Source organism: Patagioenas fasciata, chromosome 7, assembly GCF_037038585.1.
Source record: "Patagioenas fasciata isolate bPatFas1 chromosome 7, bPatFas1.hap1, whole genome shotgun sequence".
Lineage (NCBI taxonomy): Eukaryota > Metazoa > Chordata > Aves > Columbiformes > Columbidae > Patagioenas > Patagioenas fasciata.
The window spans coordinates 31,285,633-31,309,848 of NC_092526.1; the positions used below are offsets into that span (position 1 = coordinate 31,285,633).

Genomic DNA, 24,216 nt, shown 5'->3' on the forward strand with positions numbered 1-24,216 from the left:
GCGGCTGTGAAGGACTTTGATCAGACTCCACCCGGTTTCCAGGAGCAGCCTATTTGACCTTGTCCCCGCTGTAGCCGAGTGGCGACGACGGGAGCCGCTTTCCTCACCCGACCCGTCCTCGGCTGCTCTGCATCCTGCCCTGGCTGCGCGTTGTTGCGCCTGGGAAGCTCCGCGCGGCGGCAGCCGGCCTGTTGCTGCGGGAACGCGGGACGGCCCTGCCCGGGCGCTGCAAGTTTGGCGGGAGGCGGGTGGGGTGCGGTGCGGTGCGGTGCGGTGGGGCCGCCCTGCGCCACCCGCCCGCCCCTGTCACCGCCCGCCCCGTCACCGCCCGCCGGCGCGGGGCTGGGAGCTGTCCACAGAGGGAGGTGCTGAAGGCAGGGAGGAAGCAGAGGGACGCGGACATCTTCGCTCCCCTAATTTCCTCCCTGCCTTCTGCAGCCATTTTGCACCAGCAAAGCTGAAGGGAGGTGTAAGAGGGGAGGGAGGGAGTGGGCTGCGAGAGATGAAGGGAAGAGGGTAAAGAGTTACGGAGAGCAAAGAGGCAGCCACGGGAGATCCCGGCTGGTGTGTCTGCTAAGACTGGCTCACAGCAGCAGCTGTCATCAGCATCATGGTGAAAAGGAAAAGCTCAGAGGGCCAGGAGCAGGAGAGTGGCCGTGGCATCCCTCTGCCCATCCAGACCTTCCTATGGAGGCAAACCAGGTGAGAGCAGCGAGTCCTGGGTACTTGGGACACAGCTGCAACAGGGCAGTGAAGGGGGGCCGGGGCGGGGGGCAGACCAGCTGCTGCCCAGTGGTGGGGAGGAAGCGGTTACTGCAGCTGCAGCATGAAGGCGTGAAACAAGCTGTTCTCTTTGCACTCAATACAGAGCAATCTGTGTATGTTGGGGATGGGGGGAGGACTGGAGGCAGTTTAACCTAGTGCCAGTCCCAGGCAGCTTTTTTATTTGACTTTAAAACATCCATGTGTATATGTGTCTATGCACCTCTCCCCTCCTCCCTCTTGTCTGTCTCCCTCACCCCCACTTCCACCCCCACTTTTAAGAGGGCTTCTGGAGCTCTGGTGCCAGAAGCAGCATCCCTCAGTGCTGCACCAGACTTGCAAATTTGCTTGTACCTGTATTTGCAGCTGTTCTGGAAGTGTAATCTATGCTTTGAGAGGTCAGCATGCAAACAGATACGTCAAAGTCTCACCTGATTTCATTGGATTGGAGAGGAATGATGTGTGAGGGGCAGGCTGAATGTATGGCTGGGGGGTTATGTTCCTTGTGAATCCAGTCATAACAGAATTCTAAACTGAAAACATTGCAGAGGCTGTAAGGGGAGGTTGAAAGGTTTGAAGGCCATGGCTCTAATTTTAAAGGCCTCAGTCACAAAATCCCTTTATTCCACAGTTTCAGTGTCCTCCAAAAATTGTAATGCTGTAATAAGGTGACCTGATTAGTTTTAAAATATTTAACTCTGATCCCATTCTGGAGGGGAATGACAGAAGAGGGATGGGTGTTCTCTACCTACAGGGTACAGGCCTACGTTTCATCATAAGCCTTCCACATCAGTGGTTGTGGAGGAAAATACTTAAAACAATACTGTGAAATGGATCTCTGGCTTAAAAGAGACAAGGCAAAGTTCTGTAATATTTAGCACATTTTAAACAGAATATACTGGAAATCTTTCACTGAGGTAAAATGGCTGAAAACTGTTTGATGGAAGCTTTTATCCGTGGGAACAGGACTTTTCTTGAGGATGGATTAACTACCTCTTGACCTATCAGTGTGGGTACTTTTGTCTTCTAGAAAAGGTAACAGCATATTGTCAGATGTCATGAACAGGTATTTGAACATTGTTTTGGTCATATGTCTTCCTTTACATTCAGTTTCTTGGCCTTTAGCCAACTTTCTGACATCAGAAAAATCCTAAAAATAACCAGGCAAAATCCATGCTTCAAGTACTGGGTCTCTAATGCTTTTTCTCCCTTCCTTCAGTGCATTTTTAAGACCTAAGCTGGGGAAACAATATGAAGCTTCCTGTGTGGTATGTACATGTTTCTCTTTTTCAACTCTTGTTAGTAATTAACTTTTCATACAACTTGATCTGACCATGGTCACTGATCAACAAGTTTCTCAGCTTATGCCAGAAGTGGATTTAGGCCATTCAGCTTGATTTTGTACTTCTGTCACATGAAGGATTTGCAACCTTTTCCTTTCTAGAGAATTTGGATATCATGTGCATCTCTAGACACAACAAAAATAAATTTATTTGTATATGAATAATTGAACTGATTAGTAATTAAATAAAGTAAATAATAATATGGGCAGACTGAACTACTGCAACCTGGGTCTAAACTTGCAGTTCATCTTATGCATATGTGCTTTCAGATTAGACTGATGTCATTTCAGTTTGCAATTACTGGAGTTTTTTCAGACCGAAAATATTGAAAATCAAAACATTACTAACAGGCTTTAAACAATATTTTTACCATTGTGCAAGGTGGTAATACCTCATCTACTGGAAAATAGAGGGAGCATGTATCAGCATAATTAAAGAAAGGTAATTATGCAGATACTAATTGTTATTTCTAAGTGTATTTTGCATGAAACCTCCATCTGCTGTCTCAAGGGAGGAGAAATGAAAGGCATGCAGTAAGTTCAACTAAGATGGGTATCTAGGGAATTTCAGAAGTCCTTGAACTGTTGCTCATCTTGGATGACTTAAAGTACATTAAGCAGTTGCAGCCAGACTTGACAGACTGGAAAAACTTGGTCTGGACATGTATCTTAATAGTTTAAAGTACTTAGGTCTCTCTGCAGCAATTTTCTGACTTCCTCTTCACAAGATATTATGTCGGAGATGCCCTAGCTGCTGCTGACTAATTTTCTTCTAAGAAATCCATAAATTTTTCAGGGTTATTGCTAGATACCAGGCACTGATAGGGGACTGCTAGCTTAGAGTGTCGCTGACTAAAATGTATTGCAATTCTGGCACATGGAGCAAAAAGCATCATCGCTGGTTTATACCGTTGGCAGTTTCTGGTTGTTCAGGAAATGGAGCTTGTTGCCTTATGTCCTTTACCAGGAGTCTCAGCAGTGGGCAGGAGCCATGCCTTGAGGCACCTACAATCTGAGGCTGTGGCTGATATCTGTTGCTGTTGGGTAGAGGAACAGAGGTTCCTTCTCTGTGTGTTCTCCATGATGTACCTCTCTGTGAATTCCTTGTGCTTCATGCTGTGCTGTTGGCATCCTATGTGTCCTACAGGCTGATTCTAAAGCACCTTTCTTCTATAAGCAGATATCAGAATTTAGCAAGTGTGAAAAAACAAACCCCCCCAAAAAACCCAAAGAAAAGCACACACAAACCACTACCACCACCAAACCCACAACACAACAAGCAAAAAAAGACAATCGCAAGACAGCGTAAATCAGATGTGCAGCCAAGGGAAGGGGAGATCTCAAAAACCACATTTCATGAAGATCCAATCCATTTCCATCCCTTGAACGAAGGAGAACTTGATTCTTCCCCAACTCTTAACATAACCATTAAATTATTGTAGAAAGCTTTTGAAGGTGGAACTTAGCTTTGAGCAGTTGATGTGATACAGCCTGAGCTACTGCATCTGCCACCTTCTTTTGCTCATGAATTTCCAGTTCCTGCCAAGGCACAGGAATGTCTGCCCACATCAACACCTTCTGTATTACCCAGTGGGGCAGCAGAGTGCTGTGTGCATGGGTTAGACAGGGTTTCTGGAACTTGACACATACTTGGCTTGTTTTCTGAAACATCACACTGACTATCTAACACCACTGTATTGACTGGTGTGCCTAAAAATATTGTGTACCTGTTATGTGATCTGTCCTTTTAAAATTCTCTAGCCAGAATTGTTCTAGGCATGTCTATAGGTTGTTAAGTATCTGACAATGCATATGATACAACATGGTACAGTATTATATTGTTATTCTTGGCTCTAAACTTGCTGCAGTAGAATTTGAAGCATACTGTGTATTGAGGAAACAGATGCTGGAGGCCTAGATTCAGTGAGTACGGCATCTGATCTGCAACAGCAGATTGCATTGCTTCTTTGAGCTTTGCTTTATACCATAATACTTGAGGAAAAAACTGTCCCTTTCATAGCCTCGTTTTCCTTACCTATACAATCGCACTGACTTCAGTTGATCTATGAATAATAGCCTTTAATCTAAAGATAAATAGCTCCACCTCACCCCCGCATGCTCTTGTGTCTCAGTATGGATTTAGTGTTCTTCCTTCTCCCTGTTCTGAAGTTGTTCTGCCCTGGCACAATGTCATTCCCAATGTGCATGAATCAAAGCTGTAAATGACCTCACAGGAATGTGAGTGCTGTACAAAGCTAATACATTTTTTTGGGAGTGAGAGTAAGGGACTGAACAATATTTTTAATTTTTTTTTACCATAGATTGCATTGGGCATGGAAGAACCTAAACATTTCCTGGAGGATCCTGCAAATTCAAAGTTTCTCGTTTCTGGTTTTTTTTTTTTCTTTACTTGTTTTTGCAAATGTAGTAATATGTTTTGGTTTTATGAATGATTAAAGGATAGATATAAAAAAATTAAAAAGTGACCACCTTTGTTTTATCTAGCCAATGCACATGGTTGCAGAGCACTTGAGTTTTTGAAGACAGGAATTTTCTGTAGATAAAGTGCTTGGTATCTGTGTTTCATCCTTGTCAATGTTTGTGCGCTTACTATGCTTAGTAAACAATGGAACCATACCATCCCCTGTTCTATGAACTCCTAGATTGATGTTTTAGATCTTTTTAGGAACTCTTCCCTTTCAAGAGGACCTTCCCCGGACTGACAATACTGTCTGCCTGCATTTTGAGTTCTTTCCAGTCAGTCTGAAGTGACTTTAGCAACAGTCTCTGCTTTCCACCGTGATGCAGCCTGAGCTTTGGAAGAACAGGGCAATTATATTCCCTGTAAGGACAGAAATCTGGTTCAAGAAGCACTAATAGTTTATCTGTGTTTCTGCCAGGGTCCTTCTCTATATACACCAGGCTAAGCACTGGGCCCTTCCCTTCTAGCTCACTGCTATTTTTTTTTTTTTTTCTTTCCCAAGTGAGATCCTCTAAGGCTACTTCCCTGGAGGAGACCTGCAGCTCATCTGGCTCTCCTGAGAGGATGGAACAGGAGGGGGAGGTGCTGAGCTCCCCAAAATCCAGGCTGTCTGGTGGGGACTAGGGACCTGGCTGAGACCTTGCTGCCTTATGCAGTCTGCTGCAGATACAGCTCCCCTGGGCTTAGAGCAGGGGAAGTTCACACAACTCGAGGAAAGCTGTGTAGGGAGCCAGGGCAAAGCCCAGCCAGAATTTGGTCTGTCCTGTGCTGCTTGTCTAGGCTTCTTCAGGCAGCTACCTGTTCCTGTTCCAGCAGCAAAGTGACACACAGGCTGATCCTGGTCACAAGGTATTTGACAGCACCTTTGGTTCTTGGTGGAGAACAGCAGCAGTGGGAAGGCAGCCAGGCAAGACTGACTACCACTTCCTTTGAAGACACATGGCATCACCAGGGTAAAAGGAAAAATAGTTGTGTAAGTGGCCCTGAGGGAGCTGAACACACACACACAGCATCACTGAAAGAGGCTGCCCTTTCTCCAGCCAAGGCATAACACTGATTTCCCTCACTACCACCTTGGTAGATGCTCTTTTTCCTCCTTTGTCATGTGCAGTGTTGTAGGCATAGACAAGCCTGCTGTAAGAAGGTAACTGTTTTCTTAGCCAAGCAGCAGCCCTGAGGCTGCAGTTCCAGACATAGCCATAGCATGACAATATCTCTCTTCTGACTGACTTACAGGAAGGTTATTTCAAACATGCTCATTCAGACTTCTCATTGAAGCATGTAACTCCTCTCAGCTGTAGCAGCAGTTGCCTACTTTGTGTGGGGTGAAAATTAGATCTTTCATCTTAGCATCTGTATATTCTCTGTAGTAAGTCCTGAAGGTTTCATCTATAGCAGACCGAAAGGGAAGCTCTACAGAAGCAAATGCTAACCCAGGGCCTTGTATCTTGAATGTCTGGTGTACGCAGAACTGCTGTGAGCTGGACCTTTATGGAGAACTCCAGGCAAATCCCATGGGAACACTTGTCCAAAGAACTGCGTGTTCTTGTTGGGATGCTTGTGATAGTTATCAGCGTGGGGATTGCTGCCAGCTAGGTCCTGTGCAGTGTGGCAACTGTGTACCAATCACTGCAGGTAGCACACAGGGACACTCAGTGGTTTCCATACATTAGCATTTTTCTGGCAACATACAATATTTCTCTCTCAGGTGCTTGTGATCACATATGCTGTTTCAGAAAGCTAATCTTTCATTGTGGTACAAAAATATATTTAGCTTTCTGCTCAGGCCAGGAATAAAACAGAGGAATCTGATGGCTAACCATGTAGGAAAATCTTCATGTGGCTCAGAAACCCAAAATGTTGTGGTGAATACATGCCTAATTGAAAGATGTGGTTGCAGGTTCCTTGGCTTCCTCTTGATTTTCTGATTTTCTACACAGAATGTGGGTCAGAGCTTCCAGAAGGTAGTTGTTAGAGGACTTTCTCCCTGATGCCATTGAAATACTCATAAATGAGACCTTGAATGGAAAGCCAGGGAGCAACAAAGTGTCTTCTGTCACATTCCAAATAGGGTTGCTGCTCACAGTGGTTTGTTGTTTTTTTTTTTTTTTTTTAATTCCTCCTATTGCTCCCAGCAGATCACAGTAAGAGTAACTTAAGACATTATTACCCTGGTAGATGTGTTATCCAGTCCTGGTGCTAAGAAATACACATTGCTGACAACCGAATCTGTGGCACATTATTTCTGACATATACTCAGGAAGCCAGCATTTTCACCCACATGTTACAACTAATGCCCTCCAATTCCAGGCAGTTCTTCATAAAGAAAGTCTGTGGAGTTTTCTGACTAGAACCCAGGGTTTCTAGTAAGAGAGCAGTGTGACTTTCTATACACTTACGCTTGCTGGCAGCTCTGATGTTTATTGTCAGTATTTCTTCAGGTTCAGTTTGTGTTGCTAGAGGCTTAGTCCTCTGTAAGCACAGTCAGTTCTGAATACTCCCCATATTCATCTGTGTAAATCAGACAGTCCATCTCCCCTTCTATTTGTGCCCAGTGCTATTGAGCAGTTGTTGTCTTAGATTGTAAGTACAGGTAGATGTGTGTTTATCTGCCTCCATGCTGGCCAGAGTGGAGCTATTATGGAGATGCTGTAAAAACCACGATAGTGCAACACTGTGCTTGCACAAGGGCATCCTGCTAATCAATGGAGGAGCTCATGCCTGCCCACACTGTCATATGGAGGATGTTGGTCTCTTCTCCCAAGTAGTGAGGGATAGGACAAGAGGAAATGTCCTCAAGTTGCGCCAAGATTGGATATTAGGAAAAATTTCTTCACAGAAAGTGTTGTCAGACATTGGAACAGGGTCCTCAGAGAGGCTGTTGAGTCACCATCCCTGGAGATGCATAAAAGACACATAGGTGAGGTTCTTAGGGACATGGTTTAGTGCCAGTGTTAGGTTAATGGTTGGACTCGATGATCTTGAGGGTCTCTTCCAGCCAAAATGATTCTATGTGGCCACCACCTGAGAGAACACAGTGCACAGCTGCTGGGATGTACAGACGAGTGCATAACCCCTGGTTAGCATGCTCTGCCTGGGACTGGCTGGTCATTTAGGAGATATAGGTGACGAGTGTTGACCTTTTTGCTTTTCTTCTTTGTAATTAGATCTGCTCTTATTACTCCCCCAATTTTACCGGAAAAATCTGTATGACTAGTGTTGAAGGATAAGCTATATGAATCTCGAGTGAGAACATTTGAAGCATCTGTTAGCTCATGAATACCAACAGTTATTTTTTTGCTCAGAGCCTGATAAAATCAGTGAAGCAGCTTGTGAACAAATAGGTAGCCAGGAGGCTAAACTGTTATAAAGCAAGAACATGCATTGTCAGTAACGTATTTCTTTACTTCAGGAGCTTCACTGAAGGAATATAACTGCTTTTGTGACCTGGAATGAGATCTTTGCATCTGGTCAGAGGAAGAACTTAATGAAATGGTTGGAGCAACTAGCAGTAAGGAACTTCCTTAGGGATTTCAAAGGCAGATAGTCTTATTTTGTGCTGCTGAGGTGGAAAGAATGAACTTGCTGCAGCTATCAGCTCTTTTAAGTATTCATAAAACCATTGCATCATGGCTCTAAAAAAAATTTTGTCCACTGATAATTTTTTTGTGGCAGGGTGTGAAAATGTTTCCTAAGGCTCATGCACCTTTAATGGGTTGCCCTTTATGTTACACTAAACTGAAAGAGCGTGTGTGTGAGAATAGCCTGCTCTCAGCTCCACAAATGTAGGCTTCATTAGCTCCTGTGACTTCCAACAGGATTACTGGCATGCCAGATTAATACCCAGCACAACTCTAAGTCTGGTTTGATGTTGGCACTTACTAATATACACGGTCCTTGCTTTATTTATTTATTTATTTTTAATTACAGGAAATATATTGAATGGCTCATTCACTTCTTAGCCCAGTGTCCCTTGTCCACAGGTCCGGTGAACTTTAACTACCGTCTATGTCTTTCAGGAAAAATATTCTAAGGTGTGCTTTAGCTACATAGTGAAAATTTACAGATTACAGGTTTTTAGAAGAGAATGTTGTATGTACTAGAAGGTATGTACAGAAATAGATACACAGTGTCTTTTTTTCTTTGTTCTTATTTTCAGTCTTTTGAAAGAGTTTTAGTAGAGAACAAGCTACATGGCCTTTCTCCAGCTCTCTCTGAAGCCATCCAGAGCATTTCTCGCTGGGAACTTGTCCAAGCTGCGCTCCCTCATGTGCTGCACTGCACTGCAACATTGCTCTCCAACCGAAACAAGTTAGGTTAGTGCTCATTTTTCCATTACTGAAGTTATCAGTCAGAATTTGACAGATTGATGCTCAGGGTTCTGACATATTCTGCATCCTAGAGTTCCAGTTAGTTCTTTCTGTCGTTTGCCTTTCTTGATCTTTTGTCGTTTATAGGAGGGTAACCTGTGAGAGCTTTCCCAGTGAAGTTAATGGTCTGATGAGCTGAAGAGTCAAAGGAGTTCAATAATACTTTGCTAGTTATTTTCCAGAGATAATAGAACTAGATTTAGCAAAAGTCTCACCACCCAACAGCTATGGGTTCCCTGAAGAAACACATGTTTCTTTCAAGGCATGGTGCAGTGCTCAATTGCAGCAGGTACTTTAAATATTTTCAGTTCTATTTTTTTCTTCTTTTTGTTCGGACTAATGTGTTTGATTCTCAGCAGGTGAGTCAAACAGATAATAGGGATAGGACCAGGTCCAAATCTAACATGCTTTACTAGTATTTTACTGATTTCAGCAGCAATTTGCTTCATGAGACATGCCATTAAATAGAGTCAAACAGGCAAGACTTTTCAAGCTGGCCTCTTTTAGGAGCACTCTGTGTCCACACGTTCAGTTGCCTCGTAAGTGACGTTTCAGGGACTGAACTGCAAATGCTGTGAAGTAACTGGAAAGTTGTGAATTAGGAGGTTTTAAACACAATGGAACAGAGTGCTGATACTTTCAGTGGTAGAATTTTAGTTTTCAAATGCTTATCAGGGTGTTGCATGCCCAATTCCCTGTGTGGCTCTGAAAGTCTCTACAGGACCATTAATGGAAACCCTGTGAGATACTGCGATGCATTTTTCCAGGACATCAGGATAAGCTTGGAGTAGCTGAAACAAAGCTTCTTCACACTCTTCATTGGATGCTGCTGGAGGCCCCTCAGGACTGCAGCAATGACCGATTTGGAGGAGACAGAGGCTCCAGTTGGGGAGGGAGCAGTAGCGCCTTTATCCATCAGGCTGAAAACCAGGGATCACCAGGACATCCCCGGCCCAGTGCCACGAATGACGAGGAGGAAAATAACAGAAGGAAGTTCTTCCAGAACTCCATGGCCACAGTGGAGCTCTTTGTGTTCCTTTTTGCTCCCCTTGTCCACAGGATAAAAGTAAGTGGAACACTGGTGGGGTACTTGTGTGGAGACACCTCTGAGCAGAAAATGAATGATTCTGCCTTTGTGACTGTTAATTAACAAAAATTCAGCCCACAGTGCACACTGGGTGACCACTGGAAATGTTCTAACAAGCTCACAGAATGACACTGCCATCAGGAAGAGATACTTCCAGTGACATGAACAATCACCACAGCATCAGGCAGACACAAAGGGAAATAAATCTGAAATGAGCTATTTTCAGCTTTCAGGAATGTCAGAGATCTGTGTCCCTTGTGAAATCTTTGGGACCCTGGAACCTGCAGGAAGGATTGTGAGCTTTAGCTTGCTCCAGTGATTCTCAGCCATTGGTCAGAATGGCCTTGCTAGCTTTTCAGGGATTCCATCATGGGGCTGCCACTGGGATTTATCATTGCTAATAATCTTGATGCTGATTACCAAGAATATGTGATAGTGGTATAAGTGTGGCAGTGGCAAAGGCCATTGAAATGCTGAAGTGCTGAGTTCTTCCCAGTGCTACACACACAAACGTGGGCTGCCCTTTGAATAAATGAAATGAAACTGGAGGTAGACCCTGGCTATCAGAGATTATGTTAATTTTTTTTTTTTTTTAATATATTAATCTTTCTGGGATGTAGTTTCCCATTTATAAGATGGGGTTCATAACAATATTTCAGGTTTACCTTGAAAATGTCTGAGACACTGTAGTGATGAATATCAAAAAGCTCTTGAAAACATGCATGTTTCTGTCATCAAAGCAAAGCTCAAAAATTATGAGGTAAATGAGGCATGTGACTGGCTCGCTAAGTCAGCATTGTCCCCTCTGTGTTTCACAGAGGTAGAAGTCTCAGGGGAAGAATACTATCTGATCAGATAACCGAAGTAATGCATGTGCTCAAGGGAAATGATACATGTTTGTACAGGCAGACCTAAATGATGGAATTTGTGACTTCCATGAGGCTTCTGTGTTTAGCCATGTGTTTTTAAATGAGGTGTTTGGGGGGTGAGAGGGATGCATGTAATCCTGTAATTTAACAATGCAGATAAAAAATGTTGGCTTCTCACCAGAAGTTAGCAGTACAAAGTGAAGATACAAAACATTACTGCTGCCGCTTTCAAAAGCCTTGCAAGGTGCTTCTTAGTAAAAACAGTAATTTAAAATAAGCTTAGTTTATAATAAGGCTTGTGAGCTTATGATGATGAGATGGCACTAACAAAGAGTAGGGAATACAAGGGCTGGAGAGCTACAAGCAGTCATCTACTGCAATTCCTTTAGTTCTTTCTGCATTGTTGATTTCAACCACTGAGGCATGTGGACCAATGTCAACAGGCGATGGTGGTGCAGCTATAGTTATGCTGCCAAAACTGATATTACCATGTTTGTTTGATTCTGGGAATAGCTGGACTATAGCAGCATCAGTGTCTCCTAATGTAGATCTGACTGTAGGTCAAGTAGATGCATACCTGCACTTTGATATTGTTAAGATTTGTTTGAGTGCTAAATTACGTTATTTCAGCTACATGCATATGGAAAACAATGATGGCACAAGTGTCAGTAGTACCGATGTCTCTTTTGACACAGCTCAGGCACTAACAGTGCAGATAATAATAATGACATTACTGTATACTACTATTTCATATTAGTTTGTTACATTTCATGTTTCCTCAATTTTTAAGTAATGTTTTAGTATTTAGTATTCTTATTCTTTTGAGGCAAGAAGTTCAGATCCTGGAGTATAAATCCTAAGGCTGAGATTGAATTCTAAAGAGGAAGTGATGATATATGGTCAGAAGGGATGCGTTCTGACACAGGAATGGCCTTTTCTTTTACAGCTTAGTGTCCTGGAAAAAACAGGGTTCATTAACTAGTATAGGAATTTCATTTGGGAAAAGCCTCTTGTATATCTTTGTGTTGAGATTTCCCTATTATTTTTTAATAGCTATACTTGAAATGGATTAATGTCTGCTGAGTAGTGTCAGTGGCCCTTGAGTTAACATATACTGACCACAAAACTTCACATGGTATCACTCATTTCTTGTGAGAGCTGTGCATCAGAGAAATTACAGTCTTTTTAGACTGGAAATAACATTATTTCGTGTGAGTGTGTGTGGTACAACCTCTGTTTGTCTTTCTAGGAGTCTGACCTGACATTTCGGTTGGCTAGTGGCCTTGTTATTTGGCAGCCTATGTGGGAACACAGGCAGCCTGAAGTTTCTGCCTTCAATGCGCTTGTAAAACCAATCAGGAACATCGTTACAGGTCTGTGACTTTGCTGTGTAATGTAGCTCCTGAGAATGGGAAACTTTTCCTTTGTTTGCCTAATGCAGCCTTATGTTCTGTAACCATCATATCTGGAGGAATATATTAATCCTGCAGGAACTAATCAGACCTTTGAAAGTAGTTGAAGATTGTTTCCCTTCTGAATCATTTGACATTTGCATAATAATTAAATAGTAGATGAGAGAGAAATCACAAATAGGAAATGAGAAACTCTTTGGTAGAGTTATCATTTCCAGTCAGCCTTATATCACTGTTTCATCATATCTTCCTTTGTTGCTAAGAAGGGCAAAGGCAGTATCATCTAGCAGCAGTCTGACATGGGTGGGGAAGGCTTTCCCAAACTGGCACTGGGCAAAAATTTTAAGTGAAGAGCACACAGTTGGCAGTGTAGGTTCTCCTCCTATCTAAAATTGTAATTTCACCATGTTAAGAAATTAAAGTAGCTTCAAGAGGCTCCAAGGAAGGTTTAGGTTGTGAATTTGCTTTTGCATGCTGAAAGTGGTTGCTCTTCCTTTGTACTTCAGCCATAATGAGACTGGAGTTGGGCGCTTAGGCTTCCAAGCCTTTATGTCTGGGCTAGTTCGAAAAAACCTGTTTAGGTTTATGCTTTTAGACAATAGATTTGCGTAATTCCTACAAAGTAATGAATTGAAAGTGTGCTGGATATATCACTGTAGCGTTGTTTGCTCACTCTCAAAAGCATGGAACCGTAATTTTCACAGTAGTGAAAATGTAGTTCACTAAATCAGATTTTTCTGATGAGAAGTCATTTTGGATGTCGTATTTTGTTCTGAAGGTTTTGTAGGCCTCTGAGACAGTCCAGAATTGGAAAGACTCAAGCCTTCTGAATTATTTAAAACCATCTTTGACATCTAGTTCTTCCTCCCTCTGTTTCAACTTCTGGAATTAAAAAATAAGAATTCAACCCTGGATCTAACAAAAGGAATTAGTCCTAAGTTTTCTTTGACTGTTGGAATTTATTCCGTAAGTCTGGAGTGTGGTCAGAAAATCCCTAAAGAATAACTTCAGGAGTATATGCTGAATTTAAAATACTCTATTGTGTTTTGCAAATGTTTTCAGCAAAATGGGAATAGACATTGGAATGAGGTTCTTTATATGAAGAAAGATTCTGCTATCTTAGCATTGTTATCTCTAATAGGGACAAAAAAAAATTACTTATATTTTCCTTCAAAAAACAAATTTAAAAAATTCTACTGAAGAAGCTTTGCAATGTTTTGTTTGGAGTAAGTCTGATACTAAGTCATATCTGAATAGCTTGTGATGTGACAGGACTTAAAAATTGTCATCCTGATCTTTGTGAAGCCCTTGTTCTTCTGCAGTATCACTCATCAAACTTTGTGTATGACATTTGTGTGTTTCCTGTGCTGAAGGCATTTGTCAAATTGGAAATCACATTCTGAGGGGTGTAACCTAGAAAAGGAGCTGAATGTATGTGAAAATAGGAGGAGGGAGAGCTCTAAAATAAAAGGCACTAGTGTGCAAAGGAAAATACAACCTGGTGCCAAATGGACTTGGGATAAAATGTATATTAAAATTTAATTTTAAAGAAACGTAAATTTTCAGTAGACGATGTTGATGACAACAAAATTGAAAGAAGTGTGCAAAAGTTTTTAAAGTCCTATTTCTTTTTATGGCTGTAGATAATGCCTAGGAAGTCCTCAGCAGGAAGATGCTGCTTTGTTTTTGTTTTCTGATTTATCCTTTCATGGTACATTTTAATACTAGAGGTGGTTCCTGAAATGTCCTCCTTTGACTTATTTTCTCAGCTAAGAGAAGTTCTCCCACCAACAATCAGAGCGTGACTTCTGAATCCCCTAATGTGGACAGTGGCCACACTGAGGTAAGTTCTATGCTAACGTTAGACAGGCTTGAATAAGGAGCCAAGGGAGGGGGAAATTAATATTGAAACAGCACTTGCAGTTACCACCCTAAAATGTTCCTTCTCCAGAAATTACAGTTCTCCAGAGTTCTTCCAAAGGCTCCCAGCCTTTGTCTGCAGTGGGACCAAATGGTATTGAGCATGGTTGTCAGGATCTCCTTGGCCTTATCCTGTCTTATAGGATGGAAGCCTGATCTTATGTGTTTTCTTAGGCATGAGCCCTGTCTTTGCCTGTACAATGCCTAGTACTGAGAAGAGCCAGGCTTGATCAGTTTTTCCATGGTAGTACCATAGTATTATGGTATAGTAGTCATGTCTAAACACAAATTGCAGCAGGAAAACTAATATGAGAGAGATAAATATGCTTATATACGTATTTCCTTTTGTTAAAACTATCCAAAGGGACTCCAGGTGGTTTGTGAGACAACCCAGCCAGATTCTGTACCTTCAAAGGCCACCGTTTCAGCATGTCATCGTGGAAATTCCTTGGATGGAAGTGTGTCCTCTCAAACCTCTCAGGAGAGAGGTACTGCACATCCCAGGTACAAACCTTTTCAGCAGAAAGTTAGGCTAGTGTGACACTATCATGGAGGTCACAGCAGTCCTTTATCTTCAATCTGCAGTTGTCCCTACATGCCAAGGATACTGGATATTTATCTCAAATTCTTAATTGAACAAATCTCATTTCTTGGTGATGAACAAGGTGGTGACACTTGAATTCTATGCCACTTTCATTGGAGAAATCTCTAGCTGGCCTGTTGGGACAGTTTCTTTGGTCTTTTCTAATGTGTTGACTTCTTATAATTAAAGACAGTAACAAACTGGAGGTTCAACCCTCCTTAGGTAGATTCAGCTTCAGACATCTAGTACCTTTTCTGGCTTTCTTCTGATTAAATTTTATTTGCCTTTAGCAGAGGACTTCTGTGAACCTCTGTGTTTTCTTCATTTTACCTTTTCTGCATCCTTCTGCTTAGCTTGCTTTAGACTACTGACCCAAAGGAACAGGCTGACAAGGCAGCACAGCCAAGCAAACATCCTCCCATCTTGCCTGGAAGAGCTCAGGGTATGGTTTTCCAGCATGACACTGATAAATTAACTTATTTTAATCGAGATTTGGGCAGGTAAAGATAGAACTGGATTTTCAGTAGGGCTGGGCACTCCATAGTAAAGTAAAGTAAATAAAGCTGATGAGTGTTTTCCGAGGGTGGAGAGGGAGAGAAATCTAGCTATATTTTTAGGTCTCTATGGCTTTAGGAGTGTCAGCTAAACTCCTCCTGAAAATTTTGTTTCTGTTGCTTTCTCTTTTGGGAAATGTCATATCCAAAACACTGCAGTGTTTTAAGAAGTTGCTTCATCACAGAGACAGAAGAAATGTGGGATGGAGTAGGTTTCTGGCTATAATCTAGGAAAGGCTCTGATTTCTCAAAAAAGGGGTTTGATGCACCCTTTCACTGGTGGAAAGGGAAAGGCTATTCTCTAGGGTTCTAATCCCATCAGGAGGTGTCCCTTGGGATTTTATATCAAGCCTGCTGTCTGTTCTGGGTCTTTATTTAATTTGCATTAATGCGAGCCAGTAAAACTGAAGCTGGAGACAGAACTGCCTTTCTGTGTGTGAACACTACGGCTCAGAGAGTGCACAGGCTTAAAAAAATAAGCAGCCTATTAAGAAGACTGAATCAGGTGATCAATTTGTCAAGCTGGGTCTGGTGGTTGCTATGGGGATGAAGCTTCAGACAGGCTTTGAAGAGAGCATCATTATGTCTCCTCATTTGCAGGACTCATTGATCAGTTAAAATTGTACAGGGAGTTTTGGTTGCCAAGCAACAGACAACTGGGGAACAAATGTTGTTTACTCTGCTTACCAACAGCCGCAGTATTCCTTTGTCCTTGGCCGGGGCTGACGGGAGGCTGCCTTTCCACTCTCCACTCCTGTCACAGGCAACCAAAAGCTGATTATACCAACACTAAGTTTCCTTTTAAATGAAGCAGAGAGTTTGATTTCTGGTTCCTCAGATGCTTCTTGAGCAAACGGCGTGTTCCTCTGATCCTGGCTAATTATGTCTGTTCCACTCAGTGAAATTCTCCATTTGCAGATTATACAGTTTCACACTGAAGCACATACAGACACAGCCCTTTATCCAGCTGCTGTCTTGAACACACTACCTGGGAAACAGACTTTTCTGGAAGGACTAGTGACAAATATTTCATAAGGAGAATATGCCTTCCTCCAGGTTGTGTTGTGCCTCAGGTTTGCCTGTGCTGCAGACAGGGGAGCATACGAGACTGTTTAGACTCAGACACTGATCTGGGTCCTGCAAAGTGACCAGGCAGCCATGCATCGTCCTTTACAATTGCTGCTAAGGTGATGGGCTCTATTTCCTTTGCTGGAATTCTTTGAGTATCCCATCTATCCTTAGTTTTTTAACAGGCTGTATCTATGAGACACCATTTTGACTGTGACAAAAACAGCCTTCACATCAGGTGTATGTGGAAAACTCTATAGCGTATTTTCATTTATCATGGTTTTCTCCTTCCTAATTAATATTTTCAGGTTTTTATAGTGGTTCATTTTAAAGTCGTCAAACTTGTAACATTTTTACCTGGAAGAAGCTGTAAATCTATAGATGCATATAGTGACATATGCTGACACAGGCTGGTCTGCAGTCGCCAGGTGCCTTCAGCTTCAGCCTGTGGAGCTGGCAACAAACCAGCTCCTGCAGGTTGGAGTTCTTAGATGCATGCATTGCTCCAAGCCCAGCCTTGCCACCTGCCTCTCATTTCCAAGCGTGTAATAAGGAGCAGGGTTCACCTGATTCCAAGTGGTGTGATCATTCACTGCATGCTTCTTTCTCCTTTGCCAGTCCTACATCTCCCTTGGATGCACAGGGCAGCTTTGTGGCACTAGGCAGCAATCCAGCAATGCAGTTTAAGCATGCACTTCACTTCAAGCACTTAGAGATTCCACTGGGCAGTATTGCTGCTTGTTCCCTAATGATTTGCCAGACTGCGGCCTAGGACATCTCTCTTCAGAATGCAGTGGTACGCAGCTAGAGATGGGGGTGTCCTGCCAATGATGTTTGCATGTGTCATTTAGCAGAACTGATTATATAAATGGTTTCAAAAAAATAAATATTTTATGTTCTCGTGATGATTCCCAAATGCCTGAGAATATCATTCACGGGTGTGCTGTTGATTTTTATAGAATCCAAAAATCACAGAAGTACACAGTTCACAGAGGTGTGTTTTTAAGACACTGAGAAGAAACATTCAAATTGTGTACTTTCTGGGCAAAAAAAAAGCAATTCCCAGACTTCCTGCCCCACCCCTGCTGTTTCACATCTTTTTTTGTCATCTGATTCTCATTCCTCTGACTCGCCTTCACTGCTGCTTTTCTGACAGATTGTCTCCTAACAGCTAGTGAATGTAGAGAGGGTAGATCAGGCCAGTTGTATTCTGCTGGAAGAGAATGAGTGTAAAAAACAAATAATAAAAAAGTTGGAGTGTTTTATTGCAATAAGATTGTCTCTGAAAACAGACATGATCCCTTTGAAACCTGAAATCTCTTGAGCCTCATTTCTGAGGCTTACTACAGACATCTTGCTTTTGCATGTGCTAACTTTTACAACACTTAGGAAATTCCATGCTAAAACCCATCAGGAAATGACACCACTTGAAAGCAGCAAAATCATAATGAAGGCTAAAAATGATCATTTTCTCTAGCACACCTTGGCAAAGAGCATCCATAACAGTAACTTTTACTTCTATAAGTATTAATTTAATTGGTTTAAATGGTTAGCTAACTTAGCTGCCCCACCTGCCCCTTCTTAAGTAAGGCCTGATGTGTACAAATGTAAACCATTCCTAAATACCTATTATTAGTATCTGAACAGCAGATGCTCAAGGGTTGTCTGTTTCCAACTGAACAAATTATTCAGTTAGTGCAAGTGCTGGAGACTTATCTTCACATTACTTTCAGAAAGCAACCCTACCCAAGTGAACACTTAACAAAGCAGGTACTTGAGTCCTCTAGGGAGCTAAAAGCTAAATATCCATCCAAGTGTCTTCAGTAATGTTTTCCTCAGTCAGGGCCTTAGTCCCAAAGGGTCGGTGTCAAATGTTCCTGGAAGCTCAAGTGGGCACAGCTGTGTGCACATACTTGTGATTTCTGTAGATGGCAGGAGAACGAGAACGGCTTACAGCTTTTGATGAGTCACTAAATTTTAGGCCTCTCAGTAGAGCTCTTGGGTCTTTTGGGTTGGACCAGAATGTATGCTGAAACAGAACTAGTTTCCAGCTATAGAAGAAAACTTTGTGGTGTCAAGAGTTAACCCTTAAGTACAGTTAAACATAAAAACTTGACGAGTCATAACGGAGTGGTTCTTTATTCAGAGCACTGAGTATCTAAGAAGGGCTAAGGAGCCTGATGACTAACATTTCTACTCCTGCCTTTTGGAACAGGGTGTCCTTGGTGATCCCACCATGCCAGAAGTCTCGCTATGCCACGTACTTTGATGTGGCAGTGCTGCGCTGCCTGCTGCAGCCACATTGGTCTGAGGAGGGCACGCAGTGGTCACTGATGTACTATCTGCAGAGGCTGAGGCATATGCTGCAGGAGAAGCCAGAGAAACCACCTGAGCCAGAGATCACCCCTTTACCAAGACCTCGCAGCAGCTCCATGGTGGCTGCTGCACCCTCTCTGGTGAATACTCACAAAACTCAGGTAAGCAGTTGCCATCAATGAGAAAATAGCAACTGTGGTGATGCTGAGAAGTGATGGCTGGATGACTATTGAAAAGCACAGCTCTGGTGTTCATTGAACTGCCCGGAGGTCATATGTGTGCATCAATTCAGAAGGAGATCCTGAGAACAATGAGGGGTTTGGAAGCAGAATCTGATGCAGAGAGTCAGAGCTGGTGACTGCTGAAATCTTGAGGGTTGATTTGGAATAATTAATCTAGGGTGAACTGTGATAACATTGTTTTTTAATGTGAGAATATACTAATGTGGTTGTCAGAAGAAATCAGACTGCCTTTGTGTTGCTGTGTAATGCTCAGGGCTCACTGAGCTGCTTTGGTGTAACTCCTCAAAAGAGAGAAAAGGAATTGGATTTGATACAGCACTGCACACTCCCGGCAAACACTCGGGTTAAAATATTGGAGTAGACTTTGCAAATGGTGGCAGTGAACAAAAGCCCTCCATGTTGTTACCTCTTCTCCTGCTGTTGTTATTGCTTAACTCTTACCCTTATATTTGCCAGCAAAACCTCAGGAGTCCTAATTGTCCTAATAGGTATCAAGACTTGCTCCCTGTTTTGCTGGAAAAGGAACCCCAGGCTACCAGCCTTGGTGCACTGCAGATCTTGTGTTAAAGCTTAAATGTATTTTTTCCTTTGGGTAGCTGACTGTTGTTCCAGGGATAAAAAAGGGATGCTGCTGCAGTTTCAGTTAATCTGCTTGTTGATTTGTGCTACTTTTAGGTTGTACGCTCTTATACTGTCATGTGGACTTTTAACAGCAAATTCTGATTTACTAAATCGATGGAACTGCCTAACAAAATTTAATACAGATTCTATTTTTGCAATCCAGTTTTATAAAACACCTCAAGAAGAAGGCTCTGTCTTTTGTTAATATTACTGTCAAATATCTTTTCTGAGTCAGAACTCTCTGGATTTTTGGTGTGTTTTCTTAAAATCCTCACTTTCAGTATGGGAGAGCTCTGGCAGTTTTTGACTGGTTATTTTATTAGGAAGAAGGTTGAAATATATTTTCTTCTGTATAGCCCAGATCCTCATAAGCCAAAATACAAGCATAAACACTGTAAATATTAGTACCGTTATTTTTAAACCTCAGGATTTTATAACCATTCTTACGATTTTTGTGAGGGCTGGTGGTTACCTGTGGTTTTAAGGGCTCAGCAGCAGCAGTATTGTTGAAACTGTATTATATTTTAGTGTCATTTCTATAAAACATTGCCTGTTTCATCCCTGTAAAAGCTTCACATATCTCCATAAAGGCCAGGTGATATGAATTACTGTTCAGTCTTAATCTACCTTTGCATGGGGATTTTATAGGATTGCTGTGCATGTACAGAAAATCCTCCTTAATATCATCTCCTGGAGGGAAAACTGAAAGGTATTGCTGTTGATGTGGTTCACTGTTTCCATGCATATACTGTCCCTTTACCTTTGCTCATAACAACCCAGTTATTTTACACATCAACAGGTTCAGCGACTAGTGCAGCAGTGAGTGTGGTCAGTGATTCTCAGCACAGTGGCAGCATGAGTGGGGTTGTGCTCTGTAGACACTGTTTGCACTAGTATTGTGATGCTTCTTCTCTGTACCATGAAACACATCTCTCCTTTAACACACTCAGCTATTTCTTGCTTTTCCAGGTTGTTTCTCTTGCAGAAGATCCCTTTGCTCAGTTGTTCTTCACTAACAGTTTTCTGTTAAATCCATTTGCAATTCCACTGGGTACTTTCTAGCTGTTAGCCTGAGGACTCTGTCCAGGGCATTCTTCCCTCCAGGGCTGGGTTTGATTGCTTTTGGTAACCTCTGTGTCAGCTCTGTGTATTTTTACTTCGTTAAATTGGAATCCTGTTTAAAAAGGTTTTGCAATTTGTTACAAAGAACAGCTGTGATGGAGGAGGTGAAATGGTCTTCCATGCAGCAAAAGTTTAAACTCATGACCCCCTTCTTTACAACTCCAAAGACTGAAGCCTTTGCAATGCCCAGAGACACCTAGGCTGCTTCACACCAGCTGACTATAGGGACTTAACTGCTATTCTTAAATTCAGAGTCTCCTCACTTAAGACTCTCTGCGAGTCCGAGGAGATAATGCCACCTCCAGAGGGCTAAGATCTGTCATTTCTTTCTACCAACACAGGGGGTTGTATGCTAAGACTTCACCCGCTCATCCAACACAAGGATATGGTTAAAGCCTGCTTTTTCAGTCTGGATCTTAAACTCCTAACACAATGTCATTATTTCAGGTTGATGAATACATCTCAAAAATATCAGCACTCTGTGTTTTGGCAGGATAGGTTTAAAGCGGCAGGCAGAAACTGATCAAAGGAAAAACCAGCTGCCTGCAAATCACATCAGGGACCAGTAGATTTTTCTGGTAAATCCACATTCTTTATATTGTTCTACACTTTATCAGGGTAACTTCCTGCATCTCCCTATGCCTCAGCAAAACTCTCACACTTCTTGTTGGTTTCTGTGTACTTGAAATCACATTTCAAATGTAAGCTTGGGCTAAAGGAGTTGGGATCAAGAGAACATGAAAAACATCCTCTATATATTGCCTAGTAAACTGAATAGCAAAGTAAAAAAAAATTCCATGCAGCATGCCAGCACTCCTTATTGCATAAGAAAAGGGGTAACGGATAGAGTGTGAATAAAATTAATACTAATTTCTGCTGGAAAGGGACTTTAGTCTAAACAAATTTCAGACCTGGCACCATGTGATAAAGGAAACCTGCTTTGCACCTGTATGCAGTGATTTCAGTGTAAGGACAGGTCTAGGAAATGAAACCTTCAGAGGCTCACAAACCTCCACAGTCATGCACTAACATTGCAGGGGCAAAGAGCCAAAGCTTAAACTAAGCATAAGACCAATGCAGCTATAATGTTCACTGCAATGCTAATATAAAGCCAAGAGTCTCAAGTGTAATATCATCGGAGTTGAGACAAGTACTAATGAGCTGGTAGCCATACAGTCATGCAGAAAGAAGGCAATAGAAAACAGAAACAGCAAAATCTAGAGTAGCAGCCCACAAACGATTTTACTTTCTTATCCATCTTGTGCATATCATAATTGCCACATAGCCTACTGCACAGAATAGCCACCTTTTTAATTGGTCTTCAACAGGAGTGCTAGCTTGATTAATTGAAATACATCATATACCACACTGTACATTTAAGGTGATTATGTCATTGGGTTTTTTAGTGGTTTGCTTGATACCTACCCTAAGTGGATTTCAGAACTGGGACTGTGTCGCTCCATATGTTTGTATGGCTTGTATCACTCATTCTGTACTTTTGGTGACCATAAGCTACCTAATAAAACACTGATTTGGTAGCTGGTGGACAAAGATAATGAATCTGAAATAAATTCATATGATGTTTTCCAGCCAGAAGAGACCAGAGACTTGTGACAGCTAAGAACCAAGCCATGTTAAACACTTGCTGACCTTGCTGTTGGGAGCACCTAGGGTTGAATCCTGATTTGCTGTCTGTTGGGTTTTACATATGACTCCTCCCCTGAATCTTTAGTCTTATATACAAAATGTTTTAAAAGCATACCTTGACTGAATGTGACTGAAAACAGCTGTGAAGAGGAACCTTTCTGGTGTATGTCTCCTTCATTCTTGTGTTGATAAAATTAATGGGAAAAATTCAAGGGTAGTCTTTGATTAGGCTGAGAAGTCTCTGAAGAATGTATGGTCTCCAGCAGCCCAGGACTGCAAACATGGTACCTGGTGCTTAACACTTCAGCTGCGAAGACTGTCACCAGCTTCTGCTGGACCTACATATGCATGAAACAGCATACTTGTGTACTGCAGAGCTCGCTAGCTCTGCAATGTACAGACTGGCTATCCAGAATCTAAACCTCCTATACCACAGGAGTCGCCTCATCTATCATTGGCATAAGGCTATTTCTGGATTGAAAGCAAAAAGGTATTTTAACATGACTTAATTGTTTAGCACAAGCTTTCTGATGGGGCAGCAAGGCTAAAGAGCATCTCCATTGGAAACAGGCTGATATTTAGGCAGAAGAAAATTATCCTGAGGGAATTTGGTCGGGTCAGCTGCACAAACATCTAATGAAAAGTGTCATCAGATCTTTAATGAGAACAGATGGCCAGGAGCTGAGCTTCTGACACCTTTTGTAGCAAAGCCTTTCTTTACAGTAGGCAGCTGTACCTTGTGTGGCTCAGTGCAGAAAGGGAGTAGAGTGCCCTCTTCTGAACCATCAGTCAGTTAGTCTCAAGGTTTTCACTGTCATGGGACATTCTGTGCTATAGCTATAGGGGCTTTCACAGATATGAACTATGATGAGAACTGTGATGAACAGAGCTCAGAGCACTGTTACAGCTAGTGAAGGATGCTTATTGATGTATAAGTCTTGGGTTTCTTTAGTGAATATAAAATTTTTGCAAATCAAGTCTCTTGAAGGCACAGTGCTGCTTATTGCAGTTTAATTCCAAAATACATCTTTAAGGGCATATGCTATTAAGGGCATATTCTCTTAGATTTTAAATAAAATGCTTCAAAAAGAGTAGCCATTGCGATTGCTCATAAATGTAAACCAAGGCCTCAAGAAAATTGTCAGCAACCCAGAGCCATACCTGGGATCCAAATCAGAACAGAACAGAAAATGAATCTTCCATGCCACTAGATCATGCTGACAGCAATGCCTGAGATTTTCTGTGGAAGCACAGTGTGCTGTACTTTTTTTCCTGTGGTGACAGAAATGTTAAGACAAAGTTTCTAAATTTTGTTGTTTCTTCATTAGTTTTTCTTTTAATGTGTGATTAGTGTTTTGTGTAATGAATTGAAAGTCCTTTTCCTCTACAGTGCTCCTACGACAGCTCTTGGAAGTAGCTTTTTTTTTTTTTTTTTTTTTTTTTTTGAGCTGATTATCCTCTATTTCTCCTTGTGCTTATTGTCTGCTTTTGGGAACTGCAGGATCTTACAATGAAATGTAATGAGGAAGAAAAATCACTAAGCACGGAGGCATTTTCCAAGGTTTCACTGACCAACTTGCGTAGACCAGCAGTTCCAGATCTCTCCACAGACCTGGGGATGAACATCTTCAAAAAGGCGAGTGGAAGAAAATTGTACTTTAATTTATCTAGTATTCAGCACCTCAGTGCCCTACTAGGTAGCAGCTTAAGGTCTACTTGAACTATTTATTCATGCCATAAATGGGATTGACAGCTTTTTTCATTAGAAGTGAGTCTGTGTGTTATTATATAGGTTTTTATATGCACATTCCAAACACAG

The 24,216-nt window shown here is 41.9% G+C and overlaps 1 protein-coding gene across 13 annotated transcripts in view; it reads left to right on the forward strand.

The window, feature by feature from the left end:
* Positions 1 to 422: 422 nt before the first annotated feature.
* The window catches only part of UNC80 (unc-80 homolog, NALCN channel complex subunit), a 127,921-nt gene continuing 104,127 nt past the window's right edge, over positions 423 to 24,216 (forward strand). For all 13 annotated transcript variants that reach the window (XM_071811249.1, XM_071811255.1, XM_071811250.1 and 10 more), the window contains exons 1-9: positions 423 to 702; positions 1,982 to 2,030; positions 8,746 to 8,902; positions 9,724 to 10,022; positions 12,162 to 12,285; positions 14,094 to 14,167; positions 14,609 to 14,748; positions 18,665 to 18,926; positions 23,899 to 24,033. In XM_071811249.1, coding sequence (XP_071667350.1) covers positions 611 to 702; positions 1,982 to 2,030; positions 8,746 to 8,902; positions 9,724 to 10,022; positions 12,162 to 12,285; positions 14,094 to 14,167; positions 14,609 to 14,748; positions 18,665 to 18,926; positions 23,899 to 24,033 — 1,332 coding nt within the window. In that variant the 5' untranslated portion in view covers positions 423 to 610. The remainder of the gene's footprint in view (positions 703 to 1,981; positions 2,031 to 8,745; positions 8,903 to 9,723; positions 10,023 to 12,161; positions 12,286 to 14,093; positions 14,168 to 14,608; positions 14,749 to 18,664; positions 18,927 to 23,898; positions 24,034 to 24,216) is intronic.